The following is a 24329-nucleotide window of genomic DNA, read 5'->3' as shown; positions in this document are numbered from 1 at the left end:
TTTCCTTCTGAACGTTGGTGCACAGCATGTCACTGAAGTTGAAAATTGAAAATTGTTTTTTTTTTTTCGAAGAAAGGAAATGACAGAGTAACGTTCTCACTTATCTCGGCGGACACCCGAACCGCTCCATAGGGGAAGGGATAAAAGATGGAGTGAAAGAATAAAGGAAGAAAGAGGTGCCGTACTGGAGGTCTCCGGCGGAATATTTTCGGCCACCTGGGGATCTTTAGCGTGCACTGACATCGCACAGCACACGGGCGCCTTTGCGCTTCGCCTCCATCGAAACGCGGCCACCCCGGTCGGGTTCCAACCCAACACTGAAGTTAAGCAAATGCGCTGACCTGTAAGTTTACTTTGACAGCGCCGGAATGCTAGTGGATTATGTGCTGGTGTGGTTCATCTCCTGTTAGGGACACAACGGGGTGGTAGCCATTTTTCTTCCTAATCGTGGAGCGTAGAAACAAAGAACGCTGTACTCTTCGAGTGACCCTTGCATCTGTGTGAGCGAAAGGCATTGACGCCATCTTCCCGCTCACTTCTCTCCGCTGCTACTCTAATGCAGTTCCAGACGCTGTGCGAGAGCAGTCGCCTTTACGAGCCGGGCTCACAGTACCTGGAGTTTGTGCGCCGGATCCCAGCAGGACGGCATCCCGCAGAGCCGAAGCTGCTAGCCTTCGAGCCCTGTGCCGGAGATACGAGGTGAGGAAGCTCGCCTTTGGTGGCCGCCGGCCTCAGGGGAGAACAGTCAGTGTGTCAATGGGGTGCTAATGCCGGCCGAAAAAGCTGTAGTTCAGAGCCAGCAAGATGACTGATCTGTCATGCTGTAACCGAAAATTCCGTTACTTCACCCGAAAAACTGCCTATTTCGGGGAATTTTTTCCCAGCAGCAGTTTGAAGAATCCCTGCATTTTTTTCCGCATCATTTTATATTTTTAATAATATTTGCTGTTCGTCGGGATCACCGAAATTCGAAGTGCAGGAATTTGCCGGGCACTACTCGTTTCCTGTGTTTGTTTTTTACTGAAGCATAGTCTAGTGGTAGAGCATCCGCCTCGCATTTGGGAGGTGATGTGTTCGATCCCCAGTGCCGCCGGGTACCCACCGGTTTTGTAATGGGCACAAGATTTCTCCCGGCCTCGTGCTTGGCTCTTCTAGGGTGAGATGCTTGGGAAAGGTCCTTAGACCAAACTGTTGCCTAGATGGATCAGAGATAAGTTCCGTCGTCAAGCAACCCCTCGTGCGGTAGAAGCACACTTGTGTTGCATTCTTGACTGCTGCTGTGGCCGATACACACCTCCTGATTGGTGCTTCCGCCACCTAATCCTCAGATTGGACAGTCTTTGACCTTCACGGTTCATGTTTTATTCTTTTGGTGGATTTCACTGGGAAGAGTAGAGCTATCCGATATCTGCCTTTTGTAGCACTTCCTGCATGACTGTGCAATCACTCCCATCCGAAGGGGCACTTATACAAATCGCGGTGCTCCAAGGGTCTAGACATTGTTCGGTACATTTGCCCCACGTATTCAAGCCCACTTGAGTACCACCACCTGAACCCTATAGTGCTTACTCACTGCAGCTCCGCTGCCGACATGCTTAGAGGGTGCTTTATGATGATGATGATTATGGATTTTTATGGCACAAGGGCATCTGTGGCCAAAGAGAGCCATGGCATAAGGTATGTTTTTTCTACTCAAGGTGGGGTCGAAGACCCATTTCCTGAGCACTTTACCTTAAATAATCCGAGCACCAGACCAGGGCAAAGCTTGTACCCATTGTAATACCGGTAGGTATTTGGCGGCTCTGGGGACAGAACCCTGCACCTCTTGCATTCGAGGCGGGTATGCTCAGACTACTAGGCCACCGCTGCAGTGTAGACGGTGCTACTTTTGTCAGAGAATGCATTCGTGCACAACGCGACTGCTCATTCTTACTGCAGAACCGAGTCGCGCAGGACGCACGATGCCGACCTGGAGGTCCTGGACCAGGCTATGCTGGAGGCCAAGATCGCTTCCGAAGGTACATGTGACAGTCGCAGCGTGCGGCCTCCTCTCAACACGTGTCTCTTCGGACGGACAGATTAAACTTTAAGCACCGACGCAAAGTTTAAGCGCTCCTGTTCACTGATTGGTGGAGGGCAAGTGAGCTTTCGTGCTTTCATTTTAGAGTTCGTTGTCCTCATTGCTGTGAGCAACTGAATTATTCAGGCAGCTCTCTGACAAGTATGGCAATGATGCCTGCACGTACTAGAGCTGGCCGTTGCGACCTTTTAAGTCGTGCGGCCGAGATGGTCAAGTTTACACACCAATGGCTGTTCAGGTCTCTGCAAAGCAAACAACTAGTTTGCACAAAAAGACGAATTTTTTGTTTATTCCTCTACTGAAGTTGAAAATGAATTCTGGATGTTACAGAGAGAAAAACTAGTTACAAAACAGAAACAATTGTTCTTATCACAATTATAGAGCAATTATTAACTTAATGCTCAAATTTTGTACCCCTTGTTATTGCAAGAACCTATATTTGCAAGCCGAATACCCACTTGTCTTGGCGAGTGTCCTATGGCTTGCAAACCAATGCATGAAGTAAGGCATTAGACCTGAGCTGGGAATGAAAGGGCCTAGAGCCGAGAACGGTTTTAGGACTGACAGTTTGAGTAAGTGCCAGGTTCAATGCTCTAGTCAGTTCCAAAGCTTAAAGCTTTCGTCCTTTCATGCTGGCCTGCTAGTAAAACATGAAAACATGTTCGTTCGCACTACTTGAAGCAGCCAGCTGACCACTGCCTGAATTCTAACAGCAGTTTCATTGCATGAAGTAAAAGTCCATCTGCAGTCACCCAGCACACAGTTTAGCTTAAACTATTTTCAAACCCAGTGTCCCTCTCTACTCGACAATTCTTTAACGCTTTTATCCATAGTGTGTCAAAGCTTCCGCGGAATACCTGAGTGAGTTAGCAAGTCAATGAGCTTGCACGCTGTGTTGGCAGCGTTGTTCCGGCAATACAACACAGTGGCTCGGGCTTGTTGACCGGAGTGTAACTCGAAAGAAACGACGCAAAACAGGCGGACCTGTCTTCTCCTGTCACGGTTCGTCTCTGTTTAGCTGTGTGATTCAAGATGCGCAGGCGATGCACATTTTCGCGCAGCTGCTTTAAATCTTACGACATATATGGACTCACCTCACGCCGGAACCTGATGGATATTAAAACTCCCATTGACGTCCTGCGGATGTTCAGGACGTCCGCAGGACGTCCAGGGGGGTTCCAGTGCCGATTGGGAATGCATGTGCGCTTCAGACCAGGTGTACGGTTCTTCTTAATAGTTCTGAGGCAGACTCCGAATTTGACCCCAACGTCAGTAAAAACACACGGCTGAACCTCCTGGCGTGCTCTTAGAGTTGTTGAGTCTTCCATTTGACATGGAAATATTGAAGGGCATTGCGCCAAGAGGGCTAGGGCTGACGCCAACCGCTCTGCTGGTGTGTGTGTCCTGCATGCAGCGGCTTCGCGACCTCGGGCAGTGACGACGGGCTGGGGCGAGGCCGGTGGTGGCGGCGCCAGCGACTCGGACGGCAGCAACCGGTCGGGAGACACCAGCCCCGCGGCGAGCCCACAGGCGCTGTCACGGACGCTGCTCTTGGCCGTCTCCTCCGGCGACGAGCTGGACACGGACCACGACAACGGTGCGCCGCTGCTGTGCAGTCGTCGCTTGTTTACGGAGTTCCGAGGCAGATATTTATAGCTTAAGCAGTGGAGAAGCATGGGGTGAAACACTGCTTGATCTTATTTCTGTGTCTCTAAGCTGTTTAAGAAATAAATTACCACCAATTTCTCCAAATCGCTGCCTTAAAGGTACACTGAAATTGTTTTGGTGGTCATGTTGTAATGCAACAGATTTGTGTAGGTGGTCGTTGTGAGTATTTGACTCAAATTTAAATTCTGTGCATGGACTCTATTAATTATTGATATCCATTAGGTAATTCTTTACAATAGTTGCTCGCAGCCAATTAGGGCGACACCTCACCTTTCTCCCCTTTATATATATATAAATCTATCTGGGCGAGCGGCCTCATTGGACGTACCCAGTTGATTTGGATGGTATGGAGCACAACGAGGTGCAGTCGCGACCTGTTTACTTTATTTTGTTTTCTGCCATGTCGGCCTGCATGAGTTGAAGGGGGCGAGTAGGAGCACCACTGTTAACCGCCAATATCTTTGGTCTTAATGAAGCTAGCCTAAAAAAATTTTGTGCGGTGCTGTGACGAGTGATGAATACCGATCGCTCGTGCGCTTTTCTTCACCTCAGTTAATAACATTCCATGCGCCCCTTAATTACTCAAAAAGAAAGTCAGCTTATTATCAGTCAACAGCATCATTTCAGCCCGTCTTCAGCAGGGTCCGCAAGTGTTGCTTGTATGTGCGTCGCTATAACGCACCACAGGAGATGTGACATAAGGATAACAGCTAAAGTGTAGTGGCTTTTCAACTGATCTTGTTTTAACGCTTCACTACGGAAGAGGGGAGCAAGGAAAGGGAGGGACCTTAGACATAACATCTGGACATTTATCCTGAAGTTGAGGAGGGTGCTTAAAGGGCAACCGCAGAAGTTTTAGAATTCAACGCCGAGCTTGAAAAGGTGGAATAAAGGAAGAAGGACCAGAGATATTCTTACCTCTATAGGAGATCTGGTACGTTGAGGATGCATTGCATGCCAAGCAGTGTGGCTCAGAAGTAAGCCGCCTGTGCTCTAAACTTCTCACCAAAGCTGTACTTTACTATAGAGCTGACTAGGACAAACTCGTATTTTCTGTGTGTTTTGTGGTTATCCAACAAGGAAAGCCCTGCTGCCGAGGCGATCTCCAATTGCGGCTGACGCTTTGGCCTCACCACCACTGTTTCCCTCCTCTTGCAGAGCGCGGCGCGGGTCGGCCCATGTGCCTGTCCCTGGCCGCCGAGACGCACTCGTTCCGCAAGCTGCGCACGCCTTCCCGCTGCCGGGAATGCGACTCATACGTCTACTTCCAGGGAGTCGAATGCTCAGAGGTATTCCCTTACAAAAATGGCCTATAGACTTTCTATAGACTTCTTATAGATTCTATTGCCTTCCTATATATATTGTCTGTTGACTGTCAATAGACAGATTATAGAAAAAAGTCTACTAACAGTGTATGGCTATAACTCTATAAATGTATTGTAGATTGCTTACAGGATTTCTATAGTCTGTAGACAAGTCTATAGACTTTGTGGACAAACGTCTATGGACGGTCTATAGACTGCCTGAAGAAATTTTATAAGGGCTCGTGCACTCTTCGAAGCTGTCTTCTACACAGCATGCAGCCACTGTTTGCTTGCGTCCGGTTGTTTAGGAAATTCTTTTGCAAAAGAGAACACGTTGGTACGTCTTTACAACTTGGACCTTCGTTGTTCTTGTGGCACGCACGTCAGTCCGCGCATTTACAAATTGCGGCCTCTTTCGCCGTGCCGTCTTTCTTTCTCTCAATTGTGCGTATTGATTGACGGGCTTTTAACAGTCATAAATTGCTGTGAAGGAGCTTAGGGCCGGCAGTAAGTTTTTACTCTAAGACACAACAGCAACGATGTAAGCACAGAAAGAAAAGCGTAAAACTTATCGCAAGGAGCATCGAACTAGAGTTCATAGATGCATAGGTTCCTTAGCGCCAGTGGATTCAAATGGGCCTCACCTGCATGGTCGGTCAGCCATAGCTGTGTCCCTGCCGCTGGTATTACAGCACTCACATGGTTTGCCAGCCAGGATTTATAAATAGTCCAGCAGTCCTTTATGAACATATGTCCTTTCCGCGCTGAACGTTTGGCTGCATAGCTGAGGATACACATAATTAAAGGCACTTTTGATAAACTGATGTACATCAGCTTATCGCGTGTTATGCCTACATTTCTGTAGTTAGTATATTCAGTCAGGTGTGTCATATCACTGCATAAAATTTCTCGCCAGTTAGCCACCTGCATCCTTAACATTTTCGCTCTGTCGAAACGAAATGGATTTCGATTACCCGGGCAATCGAGGTTGACTCTTGCAGCATCTTGTGGTCTCTTCATTGCAAAATGTGTTGAATAAAAGGGTTCTTTTGGCACTTACACTGATTGATATTTATTCTGGTTAGAAATTTATAACTGTAAATCTGTAAATCGTCTGTAAATCGACCTGTTCTGCATGTAGCTTGTGGAACACAGGCAAGTAGTGAATGAAAACGGAAAGCAGAGCAGCCTTTGTGTAAGGCACTGTCATCCTAGCCCCATCCTGAGCACTGCTCCCAAGCTATGTGCAATCATATATAGCAACTAAGCCCTTTGGATTGTGTGTTCCTAGTCGAAAAACACAACAGAAAAGTTTCGATCATAAAAACAGATTTTCTGTAACTTTTTTACCAAAGTCTTGTAGTAACAAAACTTTTTATGGTAACGACAGAAATTTTTGCAGTAACAACATAATTTGTGTATTTACAACAGAAAAGTACTACAGAAACAACCGAATTCTGTCTATTTGCACCATAAAAGTACTATAGACAAAACTACAGTATAGAAAAATGCTACACAGCAACATAAAAATCTGTAATTACGACAAAACAAAACATTTTGTCATATTTTTGACACAGTTCTAACGTTTTTTTTCTCCACGGGGTTATGTAAACCTTGAACACTTCTTCCCTCCCCTCTGTACCCCCTAGTGCGGCCTGGCGTCACACAAGAAGTGCTTGGAGACGCTGGCCATCCGCTGCGGCCACAAGCGGCTGCCGCGCAAGATGACCACCTTCGGCGTCGAGCTGGGCGTCCAGCCGGCCGACGAGGTGCCCTATATTGTGCGCCGATGCATCGCCGAGATGGACGCCCGGGGCTACGGCGTGCGCGGCCTGTACCGCGTCTCGGGTGTCAAGTCCAAGGTGGAGCGCCTGTGCCAATGCTTCGAGAACGGCGCCACGCTCGTCGACCTCAGCGACTCGCCGCCCCACGTGGTGGCTAACGTGCTCAAGCTGTACCTGCGGCAGCTGCCCGAGCCGCTGCTCACGTACCGCCTCTACCCGCACTTCATCGCCCTGGCAAAAGTGCGTGTGGCCAGAATCGATGTAGATATGTGCCTACTTCGCCGTTCAGTATGGGGACACCTATTGTCTGGTCGGATGCATAGATGGACTACGTGGGCCTGTGATGCATGAGCGAGTTCTCTGGATGTATTGTGGAAAACAGCACTCCGGCACCTCGCGGAAATGTTTCGTATGGCGCCTTCATGCAGAGTCTGCCAGATGGTGCCCTTACAAATTAATCTCATGACGGCACATCATTACAACGGTGCCATGGAATGAGGAAGGCGTCTCGAACCTGAATGGTGGCACTGGAATTACCCCTCGTTGTGAATCAGTTTAGGACCAATTATTGTTGAGGCTTCACACAAAAGCAAAGGTACAGAACGCAAGGGCACAAAAGTGACAGAGTTGAAAAATGCGGAGCCTACTCCTGTCAAAAGTTTATTTCCATTGGATGATTGTGCACGCAGCTGACAGTCACCAAATATGAAAAAGTTAGAAACGCACAACGCAGACCATTGAAGATTGTTTTTGAGGAAAGGAATTGATGCAGTAACTGTCTCACATATTTCGGTGGACACCCGAACAGTGCCATAAAGGAAGCAATAAAGGAGAGATTGAAAGAAGAGGTGCTGGGGCTCCGGAATAATTTCGACCACCTTGTAATCTTTAACATGCACTGACATCGCACTGTGCACATGTGTCTTTGCGTTTCGCCTCTTCATCGCACATTTCGTGTGTCCAATACCTAAGAGAAATTGGCCAATGGCCGATGGTTGGTAACTCGCAGACCTCGAGTTGGTAAACGGTGTGCTCGGCCGACTTAGCTCCGGTCAGCATCAGGCAACGGCTGGCCAACTGCTAGGTTGGCCAAGGATTAGCAAAAGGCAAACAACCGACCGCTGGCAAACTCCTGGCAATAGTTGGCCGCCGACGTGTAAGCAAGCAAACACAGGCCGACACCGGGCCACTGCTGGCCACCAACCACTTCAGGCAAATTTTGAGACAATTGTGTGTAATTAGGGCACAGCCGCTGATCAAAAAACTACATGTGTTGATCGTTTTTCAACTACTATTTATAGCAGCGTGTCATGTGGCGCCCCCTGCGCAGGAGCACCCGGGCGGCACGGGCGTGACGCAGCACTCGGAAGAAGAGGACGACGCGGTGGGCGACGAGGCCCGGGAAGAGCACGACGAAGAGGAAGAAGTGGTGGCGGCACTGCGGGCGCTAGTCGCACAGCTGCCGCCACTGCACGCGCGCACGCTGGCCGCACTGCTGCGCCACCTGGCCAGGGTGGCGGCGCACGCGCACCTCAACCAGATGCCCGCTGGCAACTTGGCCATCGTCTTCGGACCAACGCTGCTGCGTACCAGGCGAGTGGTGCCTACGTAAAGCTAACTAACAGCAACATCTCGTTGCTGTTGTGTACACCTCAAAACAAAGTGGGTGCCACTCATGCAGCCAAGCGTACGGGAGATACGGCGGGCCAATACCTCCGAAGTTTTGTGGTTCGACCAACAAAACTCATACCAGTAGAAAACAGTTAATGGGACCTTTCGAATGTTATGCGTCCATTGTTCATATTAACTGTTTGCTTGTAATTGGAGCTACATATTTTTGCGAATGACCTTTGCATGTTCTTGAGCAAATATATGGGCTTGGAGTATTTTCTAAACTGACGCGGTAAATGAGAATAAGGCGGCCACGTGAGCCAGCTCACTCATGTCGCACTTCAAGGAGGGGGTACAGTGCACTATAGGAAGGGCATTGCATATCTCAGTGAACAACAGACGACAGTGCGAAGCTATCGTTTAGAGATCTGGCACGTTCTTCTACGGAAACAGCTATTTTTGGGGTTTTTGTCTATTTTAATTTCTTGTAATTGTCTCCTTACTGCACCTTTTTAGCTAATTTTTCTGCTGTTTACAGCTCTCACACCCTGTGCCACGTATCAGTTATCACCTTTAGGCCCACTGCACCATATATGACGTGAATTGCAGTTCATACCATTGAAAAAAAATTACAGAACTGTGTAAAAAACTACAAAATATTTTGTCGTTTTGTGATAACGGCAAATTTTTCTGTTTTTGTCTAGTATTTTTCTGTAGTAAATTTCTGTAACCTGTAGTTCTACACTACTTTTCTGCAGTAACTACACACAGTTCTGTTGTCGCTACAAGCACATGTGCAGAAACATGCAGAAAATGTGTGCGACAAAAATTTTATGTTTTTTGACCTAGGTATGTTCCACCCTTTCTGCCGGGGCTTTGCAAATAGCTATTATTGATCACTGCTTGGGTTGCGTGGTCAGTGTCCCGGTCGCCTGTGCTGCTTTACAGCGCGAGCTATTTATGGGGTACCTTCAGAAACTGATGCCTAACCCTTTTCTGCGTGAATGAGGTAAAGCGGGTAAGGATGAGGGTGTAATCGAGGAGGATGAGCGGAACTTCGTAAACCAGTACACTCGGTTTACTAGAGTGTACTGCTGGTGCACTAGCACACCGCTCTGCTCGGTGTACTAGAGCGTACCAGTACGCTCGATTCAGAGACACTAGCGGAGAGCACGGTGGGAGCTGTGAGGGGAATTCACGGATGTACAGCCTTGATTCTAGCAGAGATGGCGTTAGCAAATGTCACATTGTCTGTTTCTTGGTCTAATACATCGCGGGCCGCCTTGTCTTGCAGCGAGGGCAGCGCTTCGCTGAGCTCCCTGGTGGACACGGTGCACCAGACGCGGGTCATCGAGCTGCTCATCATGTACGTGGACCGCGTGTTCCCTGACGAAGCGTCAGGCCAGGACCAGGACGATGAGCAGGCGGCGGACGAAGACCACTACACGCTGCTGGACGCCGTCACGCTCAGGCGATGCGCGTCGGCCGGCGACGGTGAGCGAGCACTATGTTTGCTACCTAACAATCACATTTACTCTCTAGAGTCATGTCCCTCCTCACAAAAATACAATGCGACTGCGAATTTCGGCAACACCGTAATGAAAATATCCAATAGTAATCAAAGTTAAGTGATATTTTAGGAAGTTATATTGATGTTGTATGTTGTTCTATGGGGTGTATTTTCATTCGTATTAGATCAGTATGGAAACCGGTGATCCTTATAGACTGGCAAGTATGTTCTTACACACCACTAATATTGGTTTTATATGTTTATAGTTCGTTCTCTTTCATTTTTATTGTGTTATTTTTTCTTGGCTGTGTATCGAGTGATGACTACACTTTCCAGGCAGACTGTCCTATTGCATTTATGAGGAGTGCTCTATGAACTTAACAGGGACTGGGGCCCCGACAAGCTGTATTAGCCTTTAGTCTCTGTGTGTCCTGGAAATGCCCTGACATAAAGTGATTTGAGTGATTGATTGATTGATTGATTGATTGATTGATTGATTGATTGATTGATTGATTGATTGACCGAACGAACGATCGGGTGAATGATTGATTGACTGATTGATCGATCAATTGATCGATCGATCGATCTCTGGGTTGTATCTGAATCAATGTTGGATCCAGACAGTAATCAATGAATGCTCGTTATCGACTAATGCATATTTGTCTTAAACATCAATATATACATACCCACAGGCAGCTAGGTCACCCTAGCTCTTGACTTTCACTTGCCCCTAACACCTCTGATACCGCTCGATTGATCTTGAGACTCTTTTCATATCTATGGCTAGTTGAAAAGACATTTCAGTCGCAAGTTTTGGCTGTTCCTTCAAGCTCAAAATGAACCTTTGACTGCCACACTGAACAGTTTATGCGTTGCTTCTTCTGTTAATGTATATGTGAACAATGTACAGTACTCACGGATTGAAATAGGACATTCGGAGCGCTAGCCTTGCAGTGCCACGCAGGCATGTGGTAAACCACAGGCCGGCTCATTGGCTACTGGAAGGAACAATTCTGCTTTGTAGATGTTCTCCCTCTTGCGCCATACCACAATGCACCACCTTGGTTCCATGAGCGTCTACGGGCGGCGCTCCATGAAGCGACGGCCACGCGCTCCGAATGTCCTATTTCAATCCGTGAGTACTGTACGCTGTGCACAAACTAACCACTGTGCTTGGTATAACAGCAGTGTACAATAAATAGAATTCATACCCAGTCAGAAAACACAACTTTTGCTGTCGCAGCAGATTTTCTGTGCCGTTTTTTACCCTTGCAGTAAAAGACAAATTTTTATAGTGACAACAGAATTTTGTGCACGTACTACAGAAAAGTATACTGCAGAAAAAATTACAGTACTACAGAAAAATACTACAAAACAACAGAAAAGTCTGTCATTACGACAAAACTACAAAATATTTTGTCTTATTTTTGACAGAGTTCTGTCATTTTTTAGACTGGGCACTTCAGAAAACATAGCACTCAAATGAAGATGAGATATGGACAAGTACTTGCCCATGTCTCATCTTGTCTTCATTTAAGCGCTTTTTTCTTCTGAAGTGTGAATCACCACCTTGCCCAAACGTATTCCTTTCTGAAATAGAATTCGCACTGTAATGCGCAAAAAAAAAAACTCACTTTAATGTGTTCGCCACACTTTACTGCACTGCTTGGTGCATGTTTCAATGTCGAAGAAGTTTCTGCAAAGCTTGCATGCTAACAATTTCAATTGCATGCTTATATTGATCAACATTTATTTATAGCCTGTAATGCAGCCAAACTCAAGCGCAGGTTGTTAATAATCTTGATAATGAATAACTGCTTCTTATTCAGATGCTAAATCACACACAAAAGGTGTCCTGTGTCCAGAAGCCGCATTGCTCCTAAAAATGCAGGCTTTTGTAGCGGCAGAATCACTGACTCGTGTGATCTGCTGTGCTGCTGCCGCGACATCCATAGGAGATGGAGCGATCGAATATACTCCTCTCGGAGGGAAGGTGGTTTCGGCACAGCTGTCGTAGTTCCCTCATCCCGAGAAGGGCAGACAGTCTAGCAGTATTGGGAGTGCAACATTGCCTTAGAGGATATTCAACTGATCACTTGTTTGAAGCTCGAAATATGCTCTGGCAATTCTATGTCAAATGTTTTCCGAGGTTTTGTTGGCTTGGACCAACTTAAGCCATCTGCAGAATTTTAAGCACTCTGATGCTGCATCGGTCTGCCTGCTTATAATCGGGAAGAATATTCCAAACAGTATTTATTCTTGTTGTTGATAGTGTGTTAATTGCGTCCAGAGAGCTGCCGCATTTTTTAAACCGCTTCCTACTGAGGCTCAACTGATTCAGCGAGTGTCTACACCAGTCCTCATCCAGCTGACCTTCTGGAACCTTCGGTCATGATGAACCAGATATGTCGTGAGCGATGCATAGGTAGCAGTCGCATGAAAAATTTCAAGAATGTTCCATGTCTCTGGAAGCCATTCTTGAATCTTTGGCTGCGTCATGTGGGGTATTTATTGCTGTGAGCACGTAATTCTGAACAACTTAATAATGGATTCAGTAGAACATTACGCGTGTTTTTGGGGCTACCTGAGCATTATCGGTTTTTGCTTATTTCTTTTTCTTTGTAGCCATATACGTCAATCTTGCATGCTTGCATGAACGTCGCGATGGAACCGCATGCCATCCGGATATTTTTGTTTTGAAAAAAAAAAGCAGAAGCAGATTAGTCATAAACGTATTTTTTCCAAGCTAAGCATACCTATATGACTCCGTTGTCAACTTGCAATACGAAACTGTTTCGCGAAAGAACGAGAACTGAGGGTGGTGGTGGTGGAAAACATTTATGGGTAGGTACACTTACAGGAGCTTATGCATGATCTGACCCAGAAGGGGCCAGCCCTTATAAGTAATAGGTTGAGTCCTCCCGGGTTGGGTTGGGGTGAGGGGGGCTAGCTGGGTTGGAGGGGCAGGCCCACACCATCCCGAAGACTTGTGAAGACTTCTCCGCACAGTGCGAACAGCTGCCCGAGAAAGAAGGGTCAAAGCGTTTGACAACTGAGGGTGCCGACCACATTCTGGAAAATACGTTTCTCGAACATTTGGCAGCATTCTGTCAGAGTTGCAGCCACTTTTTCGCTGAGGCTTTCTTGCTTGTCACACCACTCCTGTTTCGCGCAGACACGTCACTGTGCCACTCTCATTGCTCCCAGCTTCAATGAAATTTTGATCGAGTGCAGTGGTTTGTGCTGAAATTCCCATTTGCACCCAATTAGCACCACAGTTGGTCCCAAAGAGAGCTAAGTGGGACCAACGACGAGTTTCACTATAAACCAGTCGGAGTTGTCAGGATAACCCAGGGACACCCGGGCCACCTTGTGACGCCAACAGGTCGATTGTGCTGCAGCTGCCCATATCCGCCGCTCGAGCGCTGCTTTGCTCTCCTACGCAGCCGAGTCACCACCTCCTGACGAAGCAACGACGCAAAGCCAGGACAGTGATGACGCCGCAGAACCGGTCGTACTCGCCAGCCAGCTAACAGGTGTGTGGGCTTCGCTTTTCCTTGCACCCATTACGAATGACGGGAACAATTAAGAACACTGTGCATGTAGTTCGAGCGGCAAGTGTGGTGGGAGGACGACAAGGAGAGTGCTTCTGAAAAGCTGACCACTGTTTGGATGCCGCTATTATCACTACTTCGGTTTTTTTATCCCACCGCTGTGCGGCCAAGTTCTCTGGCAGTCATTCTGTGCGGATTCCAAGTATGGGGAAAATGAGCCGAAGAAAGTTCGGTAAATGAAAATTGTTTTATTACGCTACTTGCGAGAACGCAAAGCAAGAGTTCGACATGGGCAACGACAGCATACGGCTCAGTGACAAAAAGCAACCCCACTCTCGCTGCTCCCCCACCTCCTTGGGTTTGAGTTTCCCGTGCTTGCTTTTTATAAGTGGGCTGTATCCCACTAACATGTCCGGGGAGCTTGAGTTGTGGTTCGTGTGACCAGCGTGCTCCGACATGCCCCGAGATGCTGACTTCACGCCGCTCCACTCTACCCAGCCAACACCCTCTAAAGAACTTCTCTTCTCTAGAGGGTGTTGACCCAGCTCCAGACACGCCGAAAAAAGGGAGAGGAGGTGCTGCCCCCCCCCCCCCCCCAAGAAAAAGAAAAAAAAAAACTTCTGCACAGAGAGAACTGCCCCCCAGTCTCCAATTTTTTGCACACAGATCAGGTTTCTCACAAATGCTTCCATTCTGGAACGTTATTAATTTAAAACATAGTGTGGCTGAACTATGTAGCTTCATGTAGTCAGTCTTAAAGGTTTTTGTTTGAGTACCCTAAACTACTCATATCCCTACAGAAGTCCTGGCTGACTGTTCATAAGCATGATTAGCAGAACTGAAACAGACTGTAATTTTTTAAATGTAGTCAAACACTTCTCGTGTCTGCATGTTAATGTAAGTTTTATATACCTTAAATACACTTTTGAACTGTAGAGAGTAAGAAAAATGTATAAAAAAATTGACTGAAAGGTATAATGTTTGATAAAAAATAAATATAAAACAAACTCAAAGCCTTGCCCCTCTACACTAAAAAAAAAAAAAAGTTCTGGGGTCTCTGCTCAGGTCTGTGGCTGCAGCGGCGGTGCATGTTCGGCTGAAGACGCCATTTTGCCGACATTGGTTAGCCGGCTAGTTTTGGCAGTGTCACTTGGCTCATAGAACTGGCTCTTGGTCAATGGCAATGCTATTCGTTGCATGCAGTTGCACTGAGTGTAATCCTTGCTGGCATAGTGGCCATGTGAAACCACTGAAGCGACAGTTTCGTGCTCCTTTATGTGCAACACATTGTTATACTACATTATGGGTATGTTTATCCACTGCTTAGAAGGGTGATATGTGAGGACTTCCTTAATTGCTTGACAACGTATGGGGTCTATGCCAGCATACACATGCTGCTTCAATTTTTTTCGTGCGTGTGGTAAAGCTACTTTACAAATGCTGAGTTAGAGTAGTTTCTATAAAAGGAATTGGTAGGAGTCTGTAAAAGGGTTCTTTTGGGCATAGAGTATATATAATGAATATGTAAAGATCTATACGAAATGCCAGGTGCCCGTGCAGTGTGCGATGTCGGTGCATGGTAAAGAACTCCAGGTGGTCGAAAATTCCCAAGCCCTTCACTACGGCGTCCCTCATAGCCTGAGTCGCTTTGGGACACGTTAGACCGTCATAAATCATACATCATGTAAAAATCTATAATAGCGGTTTATAAAGAAAGACGAACCTGGGAAAGCAGTCTGCATAGAAGCCAGGAGTTTTTAAGAGGGGCGTCCAGAGGCTCAGCACTCGACAGATTGAGTGTGTGAGGGAAGTCTATGGAGTCACAGCAGTCTGAAGAACGAGTCTGCAACACCTCTATAAACGAGCAGGAGCCTTCAGAAGGGGTGTTTAATAGAAGTCCAGCAGTAAAGGGATGTTAGGCTTTAAAAAGGACCGTAGCCCATTCAAGGAACACGGAGAGTACTCCTCCCTGCATGTCTCACAGGTGGCACGGCTCCATGGGGCGGCGGCTCTGAAGACGCCGAGTCCGAAGCCAGCGACGACATCTGCAGCGCGGAGCAGCCGCTGGCCAACAGCGGCAGCAGCAGCAGCGGCGGCATTGCCGAGAGGCTGGCGCCTTTCGCCGCTGGTTCCGCTGGCTCCGAGGAGTCTGAGCCGGCGCCCGTGCCGCCCCCGCGCAGGTCTGCACGCAGGGTGGAGGCCCGCAGCTGCACGCGGGAGACATGGACCAGTTCCTCCTCTTCGTCGCAACAGGTGCATACCTGCACGCTCCCTGCCTGTGAAAATGTCGTGAAAAGCTGTAGTCCTTACTTCGGCCCGGAAAAGGGCGAGGTGACTGGGGTGGTTTGGTTATCGCTGTTCTTGTTACCCTCATACAATGACACATGCCCTCATAGGGGGATTGGCCAAGAATTGGGGGGCACAGAGAGTCTTTCAGATAAATATTTAATCTCCGAGAAAACTCAAAAAGAATGCCAGGCTTCCATTTATGATCATTCATCTCTTTGTTTGTGTATGTGTTGGGCCATCGGAGTCATAGTTGTTCACTGCAGACCATTAGGCATAGGCTTCCATTTATGATTATTTATACATTTGTTCACGTGTGTGTTGGGCCATCGGAATAGTAGTTGTCCCCTGCAGATCGTTAAGCATATACGCATCGAATGAACTAAGGCTGCCTCACTGAAGCTTTGTTTGTAGGACTATCACCGCAGTGCTGAATAGCAGCATGCATTTTTAGTATTTTTCGTCATGTGCAGAATACTTGAGGCTTAACTTCGTTTGCACGATTTCGTGCATGGCAGACCAAGCGATGAGCTGGACCGTCGTATCAATGAGCTCGTCGCTCTCGTTAGGTTCTTAATTTTCAGAATAAGTTGGCGAATACCTGGCACTAGCTACGGGCAACTAGCGAACTGGCCGTATAAATGCTTGCAGTATATCATTGCTCCTCCCCTGAAATGGAGCATTGGCTTCAAGTCACCGTGGTAGAATCTGCTGTAGCCTGGGCAAGTGGCCTCAGTTTGCATCACTACTGTGCCGCCGTAGACGCTTTTATCTCTAAAGCTCTTGTACGGAGTTTAACCCAGGAGGGGCGTAACGTCACTCAGTAACTTTTTGCACAGCAGTGCCACCTCGTGCCCAGCACACGAAACGGGTGGCGACCAGCAGCTGTTCAACGGGCAAAGCAACATCGGCAAGGAAACAACATCGTGCTGCAGGAGTCACCATATATGACAAATGCGGTTATATACGTTCAAGTGTGCCCATCACCTAATTTCGAATGGGAAGTTTTCAGTTTGGCAATGTGTGCATTGCTATATTGCAATCTATTGGTTTAATGCTAGTGGTAGTATACTATAAGGGACAAAAAAGTTTCCAGGACACGCGAAAAGTGATTTATATCGCAGGTGTCGTTTTAACGCTAGTGCATTACTACCCCATGTGGGAAAAAATTAATGTGCATTAGCTCAGCTAATCTATGATACAAAGCGAAAGCTGTCGGCGTTCATTGTGTTCGTTGGGGTTGAAGTTGAAATATAAAAATTGCAAAATTGGTTGTTGAGGAATGGAAAGGGTGCAGTATCTGTCTCTGGGGATGCCCAGAAATAGAAGTGCACATAACTGGCTCCCTTGGTCAGTGGACATCTCAATAGTGCTTTGAGGTATGTGGTCTGGTGAGAGAGAGATGACAGGGTGGGCGCGCTGCCTATCCAGTGTGTGGAGAATGCAATCAAAGCAGGTTTCTGCAGTTGCATGGACTCCAACCCCATGTACATGAAAGTGGACTGAGGTGTCCACTGACCCAGGGAGCCATTTGTGCGCGTTTTCTTTCATGAAAATGAATGCCTTTACTACGTCTCCAGTCTCCACAACATTGTCAAGGCCAATGAACCAGTGCTTACTTGTTTTTTTGAGGAAAGGAAATGGCGCAGTAACTGTCTCACATATCTCTGTGGACACTGGAACATTGTAAGGGAAGGGATAAAGGAGGGAGGGAAAGAAAAAAGGAAGAGGAAATTGGATTTTGAGGAAAGGCAGCGGACACCTGTGGCTCAGTGCAACTAGTGGGGCATGTGCAGTAGTGACAGGGACGCTTACCCGAAATGTACTGACTAGCCTAGTAACTCCATGTTCCAAAATCTGGACGACCAATCAATCACCCAAATTATGCAAAACTTCAACTAGTGGTGGAGAGAGGGTATCCTCCCGCAGTCTTGGCACCACGCGAAGATTATATTCATACCCAAACCCAACAAACCACTTACACTTCAAAACCTTCGCCCAATTCTGCTAACCTCATGCCACGGAAAGCTCTTCGAGCATGTTGTGTTAGCGTGACTCACAACGCACATGGCGGACAACAATCTATACCTGCATAGCATGGTGGGGTTCTGCCCCCATCTGCCCACACAGGACGCCATGCTGCAACTCACACATGACATTTTCGACCCACTTCTGCCTGGTCATACCAAGGCAGTCTTAGCTTTGGATCTCTCCAAAGCTTTTGATCACATCGAGCATCGGGCAATCATGACTGCCCTATCTCCATTGAATGTGGGTGCACGCACGTACGCCTACATGCAAGCATTCCTCACTGATCGCACGGCTGAGATACATTTTGGACCTCTCTCTTCCCCCTCCTACACGCTTCAGAGTATCGGAACCCCTCAAGGGTCCCTCCTCTCCCCCTTCCTCTTTAACATCACCCTCATCCCCCTCGCCCGAAAATTGGCAACTATCCCCCACCTTAAGCACACTCTTTATGCCGACGACATCACACTGTGGACCACCCACGGCATGGACGGCGACATAGAGAACACCTTACAGGAAGCAGCCACCCTCACCCAAACTTATGCACAGAACATCGGACTGTCTTGTTCCCCAGAGAAGTCCGAACTGCTCCTCATCTGGCCAAAGAACCAACACTCCCCCATTGCCATCGAACTGAATGGGGACCCGGTACCGGAGGTTGACACCCTCCGCGTATTGGGCCTGCATATCCAGAACGATGGCAAAAACACCACCACCCTCAAGAAACTCAAGCAGGTTGAAGGCGCGATATCGCATCTCATCCGCAGAGCTTCGGGCCATCATAGAGGCATGAAGGAACGCGACCTCTGTCACCTCATTCATGCCTTCGTCCTCAGCCGTGTGCTCTACACTACCCCATACCTAGAACTATCCAAACACGACATAAATACTTTGGATGCCTTGATCAGCAAAGCATTCAAATTCGCACTTCATCTTCCCCTCAACACCCCCACAGACTGATTACTAGGCCTGGGCCTCCGCAACACGATCGGGGAACTCATGGAGGCCCATCGACAGGCCTAATACATAAGGCTTACACAAACCTCCACAGGCCGGTATATCCTGGACTCCCTCTGAATCAGAATACAGGCCAACGACCCAACCCTCCTCCCCATTCCTCGACCCCTTCACCGAGAGCTGGGCGTCAAGCCACTGCCAAAAAATATGCACCCCTCTTACCATGAGCAGTGCTGCAGAGCCCGTGCGAAGGCACTCCACCGAGTGTACGGCTCCGAGCCGGACGCTGCCTGCACGAGTGACGCCGCAACTGCAACCGTGGTGGACTCCTCTTCATCTGCCCTCCTCACACTACCTCTCCCCCCTGACACCGCCCAAGAGGCTGCAGAGGAAGCCGCCATCGCAATTGTCATCACCCGCACGGAAGCCTGGAACATTTTAATAGACTCTAAAACTGCAATTCTAAATTTTGCGCGTGGCCGAGTCCATGTCCCTGCTTTTGGCATACTGGGCCCGCCCGATGCACCTCCACCCCGCCATGTTGAGCTTATATGGGTGCCTGCGCACTCCCGGAATCCCGGAAACGAGGCCGTCAACCTTTTAGCCCGAGGTTCTTTTAACCGGGCTCAGGTGGCCTCGGATCGGAGATTCACGAGGGAGCGAATGCACTCATTCAGCGAGATGACGCAGGCCTACAGAGCCTCGATCGCGCCAGCTCTACCCTACATCCCACCTCTTTCTAGATAACAAACACGCAACACTCTGGCGCAGACTACAGACACACACACACTCTCCTCACCCCACTATCATCCCTCCTTCCCCACTCCTGCCTGCACCTTGTGCCCAGAACCATTCGCCTCTTCCCTCCACATCCTCTCCCTCTGCTCGGCGGACCCTCCCCCGCGCGGCCTAGAGGACCTCAAGACCTGGGAGGACTGGGAGACCCTGCTGCGCTCAGAGGACCCGGCCGCGCAGACCATCGCCACCGGCCGGGCCGCCAGTGTTATAAACACTTGAGTGCAGGGGGTCGTGCAGGGACCCATAAATTCCTCTCCACAAATAACGTTTCTCTATCTCTCTATCTCTAGCCTAAAGTGTAGCTTTCGCTAAAAAATTGTCTGTGTTGGTGTCTGCGATTTTTCGGCGACGAGTGCCCAAAGGAATTCTTGCTATAAACACTCTGCGGGTTACTGTCCGAAAAGACTCTGCTTCTGGCAGCTGGGAATTTTTCAATTCAATATAATTTATTCAGCACCACACCATAGTGCTAGGAGCGCAGCAAAAAAGCCAACAAAAATCGTTGGATTGACGGAAACCGCGCCCCCGTTACAGGCAATGGTGGTGGCAGCGGTGCCACATTTTGTTACACTGAACAGAATGAACAGAAACTCACCACTTCGAGAGAAAAAAAACTGCTAAAGACATACAGAATGAACAAGGAATTTTATCATGTAGCTGTACAAAGCATGTAGACAATCACTTTTAAACACTCGTTTTCTGACAGGAAAAAAATTTGGTGTGAAGTGACATGCGGAAGCACAAACTGCGAGAAAAACTGTGGTCACAAAAAATACAAAAGTTAAGGAAAAACACCAGCAAATGCATGGAAGAAATTTGACATCAAAAAGTGAAATTTATGCGATGCATTACAGTTTCTATTTTTTAGCTGTAAGGGAATGGGGATGGATATTTAAGGAGAGCGTTTTGTTCAGAATGTACGGTAGCTGTTGTTCGATTCTTTGCTGTCCATAATTCGTACGGCTGGGTGGAATGTACCAGGGCGGGATGCGGCGAAGTGGTCTTGTTTTTGCGTAAGGTCTCAGATTTGCAATGTCCTGTAGTATTGTGGTGTGTGTCTTTTCTATACTGAAGCACAAGCATGCATTCATACATCCATTTCGCTGGCACATTTTTGACATCAAATTTTCGAGCTAACGTGTGCCATGCCAACAATTCGTGACTGCGGCGCTTTATGGCAGTAGAGTTTGGACTCCACATGTAGCGCTGATACAAAGCAACCACGAACAATCGCGCTGTGTTGGATTTTATGTTTAGGAAGAACCTTCGAAGCGACCGACTGACTAAATATTGCCTTATGTTTCAGTTATAAGAAGCCTATTATCTCTGCTGCACAGTAATAAACATCGAATACTGCTGAAGCATGTGTTCTGCTACTGAAGCTGTCTCTGCAGCAGAGCCCGCAGCCTATCAGCTGTCGCCGCTGTTCCTTTGCAGGATTTTCTTTTTAGCAACTTTACTGATTTTCAGAGCAAAGCATGTAAGCTTTCTTTTTATGTACTTCTGCACCCAGCTGTGGCAAGCCTTCAAAGATTAGCACAACGGCTGCGATGGCAACTTTAGGCGTAATACAACTTTATTTCGCTCTTGCACATAATTTGCAGTATTTGTATTCTTTTCTTCTGAGTTGACGTCATATACGCCGAAATATTTGGGCAGTTATGTTGACTTAACCCTTCTTCATCGGCCTGACCATAGAAGGACCGACTTTAGCATCACGTTGGGGCAGTAACACTGCGTGCTGTTGGCCCAACTTCCCTTGCTAGCCTTTAACCAACTATGGCTGTGCTTAACGTTAGCTGAACACTGACCCAAGGCTCGGCTGCCGACCGTGGCTTGCTGACCTAAGACCGATGGTCGGCTGCTTAGTGGTTCGCATGATGCACACAGGGTGGCTCCTCAGGGCATGTGAACCTAGGCACACTATGTGGACCAGCGTGCAGTACATGGGATGCTAGGGCATACGCACAGCAACAGCACCGGGATGAGGTTGAGATGAAGATCCCGCCGTGCATGTGGGAAAAGCCCTGTGCCTGAACTGCGCAAGCAGCAGATAGGCTTCTTTAAAGGCTTTAGCAGAGCCTGGATCATCGACGACGGACACCCAGCAGAAGCACGAAGCTGTGAGATGCCGAGGCGCATTGCTAAATTTCACTGAGGTTAAATCATTATGGAGCAGACCGTAAGCACTTTGCCTTTTTTCATGATAAAATAATGCAATATTATTTAGCGTGAGAGAATAGTGCTATAAAATGATGCATACAATAGCGGAAATGGTTTATCCTTTCCTTGAGTGCGGCCCCGTTAATTTTTTGCTCTCACTGCTTCCGTTGTGGCTTGGCGTTCCGTTCACGAACGAACACTCCATTGTTATCGGCGTGGCTGTTAGCCCTGCTTGCGCATACATAACAACGAGTCGATAGAACGCGTTCTATGTGTGTGCGCTGCATTTAGTGCTGAAAGAGGGTCGCTACGCCAAGCATTGGAACATCTTGATCGAGGCCCGCTAACGGATACGAAGACTCTTCGGCGATGGCCGCGACGACCGTGGGCTATGAAGGTCTCTCAGGCACTGTTCCAGTTATTGAGGATGTCGTGCCTGCCCGATAGACTGCAATATGTAGTCTTTACCTCCTTTCTTTGTTCAAGCCCCTTTTGTCCTTCTTTTTTCGATATCTCTTCTTTTTCCCCCAGTGCATTGTGCCAAACCAGCTACTTTCTCCCGGTTTACCTACCTGCATTCTCTCTCCTCTGTGCATTACAGAGTGGCCAGTCCAAGGCGTGCAACGTAGCCGAGCTTCGGCGGCAGTTTTTTGAGACACAGTGGGGCGGAGCCAGCCTCGAGGAGCTCGCAGCGGGGACGCGACCATCGGCACTGTCGCGCCATCTGTTGACCACACCGGCACGCACCTCCAGCGAGCCACAACTGCCGAGTAACGAGTCTGGTGCGACGCCCCGCTTTTTTCTACATATCTCTCCCCCTCTATGTACACTACACTCAGTTATCATCGTCATCAGCATAACTACGCTCACTTCCGGAGAAAGACTTCTGCCATGTTCCTCCAGTTAACCTTATCCCGTGCCAGCTGTCGCCACCTTTTTACCGCGTACTTCCTAATTTCATCCGTCCCCTGCTGCGCTTGCGTTCTCTTGGAATCCACTCTCTTACCTTAAGGGACCATCCCTTGCCTTGCCTTCACATTATATGCCCTGCCCATATCTTTTTCTTGATTTCGACTAGGCTATCATTAACTCGCGTTTTTGTCATCTCTTCTTCCCCCTCGAGTACGCACTGTTCATCACAATATAGCCTGCCGCTGTTACCGCCACCACGCTGCGTGCCCTAAACTCCTCTGTTTCAATAAATTTTTACTGCTACAATCAAAATGTGTAGGAGGCAACTAACAGACATAAATAAAGAGAATAATGCAATGCGTATCTTTCAAATCGCAGTTATTTTGTCCAGCACACACTGCTGCCTCAGAAAAGAGGAGTCACATGATCGTGTGCCCAACACTTCAGTAAAGTACACTTCTAGTTCACATTAACTTCTGTTCTCACAGAATCAGCCTGCATGTTTTTGAGTGTTGGTTCTATCAAGTTGGGTGATGCAGCGTATCGTTTGTTCCAGCAGATACTGACACAGCAGATATGAAGCTTTCATGCTATCTTCTTAATTTAAGCACAGTGGCTATAGATTATGGTGACGAATTTGCCAGCGTGCAATAATGTGTATATAACAAATTCATTCTGCAACCTGGAATCAACTTTTAAAGCTGTCAAATCTTATTCAGTCGACAGCACCGAGACGTTACAAACCTGCCGCTTAACTTCTGTGCAGTGCGGAAAATTTATGTGACGAGTGCAACACGCAGATCCGCCATATTGGTCAGGTCTTTAGGTCGGAGTGGACGTTTAAAAATGTGGCATATATCTAATCAGTAAGACCGTGTAGGCAACACCCGGTGTCGCACCAGGTGTAGCGTTACTTCCACGCCGTACTTGCGCAAAAAGCATATGCCACTCAGTGAAAGGTTCTGTGGAATAAAATTCACTTGTGCAATAATAAAAAATTTGACATTGTGCTCTCTCATGGCCACTGATGCTTCTCTCATTTCAAGCAAAATGGTTAAGACCCGACGGTCTGCAGCTACGTCATCATCCTGCCATGGCTTCTCGCAGGTGGGGCCGGCCTTTCAACAGGCGGAACTGGCCGGCAGACTGCTTCCACTCACGGCGCTGATATGCGGCGCAGGTACGCATCGCATCACACTCTGAGGACGCTCTTAGCAAATTATAGCGTGGCCTGAAAAAAATATATATAAGTGTGTGTGTGTGTGTGTGTGTGTGTGTGTGTGTGTGTGTGTGTGTGTGTGTGTGTGTGTGCGTGTGCGTGTGTGTGTGTGTGTGTGTGTGTGTGTGTGTGTGTGAGAGAGAGAGAGAGAGAGAGAGAGAGAGAGAGAGAGAGAGAGAGAGAGAGAGAGAGATATTTCAGTGTACCTCAGTTTTCAGATTAATGTGGCGTGAAGGAACAAGAACACGAAAAAAACGCACAACACAGGACGGGCGTTGGCGTTGTCCTGTGTTGCGTCTTTTCTTGTGTCCTCGTTCCTTCACGATGGATTAGTCTGTTGTAGCAATGAACCATCTAGCCCAGACCTAAATCCTGATTTTATTTTGCATTTCTACAATTGTCAGTCTGATAAATACTAGCAGTGTTTCTTTTTTTTCGCCTTTACGTATGAGCAG

At 47.9% G+C, this 24329-nt stretch overlaps 1 protein-coding gene across 5 annotated transcripts in view; it reads left to right on the top strand.

Moving 5' to 3' along the window:
- Positions 1-24329, top strand: part of LOC144110350 (rho GTPase-activating protein 45-like) — a 162683-nt gene that overhangs the window by 130515 nt on the left and 7839 nt on the right. For all 5 annotated transcript variants that reach the window (XM_077643204.1, XM_077643203.1, XM_077643207.1 and 2 more), the window contains 11 exons: positions 563-699; positions 1939-2018; positions 3495-3677; positions 4907-5037; positions 6702-7076; positions 8167-8429; positions 9742-9941; positions 13404-13493; positions 15496-15764; positions 22345-22525; positions 23763-23835. In XM_077643204.1, the coding sequence (XP_077499330.1) occupies positions 563-699; positions 1939-2018; positions 3495-3677; positions 4907-5037; positions 6702-7076; positions 8167-8429; positions 9742-9941; positions 13404-13493; positions 15496-15764; positions 22345-22525; positions 23763-23835 (1982 nt within the window). The remainder of the gene's footprint in view (positions 1-562; positions 700-1938; positions 2019-3494; positions 3678-4906; positions 5038-6701; positions 7077-8166; positions 8430-9741; positions 9942-13403; positions 13494-15495; positions 15765-22344; positions 22526-23762; positions 23836-24329) is intronic.

This window comes from Amblyomma americanum, chromosome 11 (genome assembly GCF_052857255.1).
Source record: "Amblyomma americanum isolate KBUSLIRL-KWMA chromosome 11, ASM5285725v1, whole genome shotgun sequence".
In the NCBI taxonomy this organism is placed as follows: domain Eukaryota; kingdom Metazoa; phylum Arthropoda; class Arachnida; order Ixodida; family Ixodidae; genus Amblyomma; species Amblyomma americanum.
Note: the sequence above shows the minus strand (reverse complement) of the source record. Positions and strands in the feature narration are given on the sequence as shown.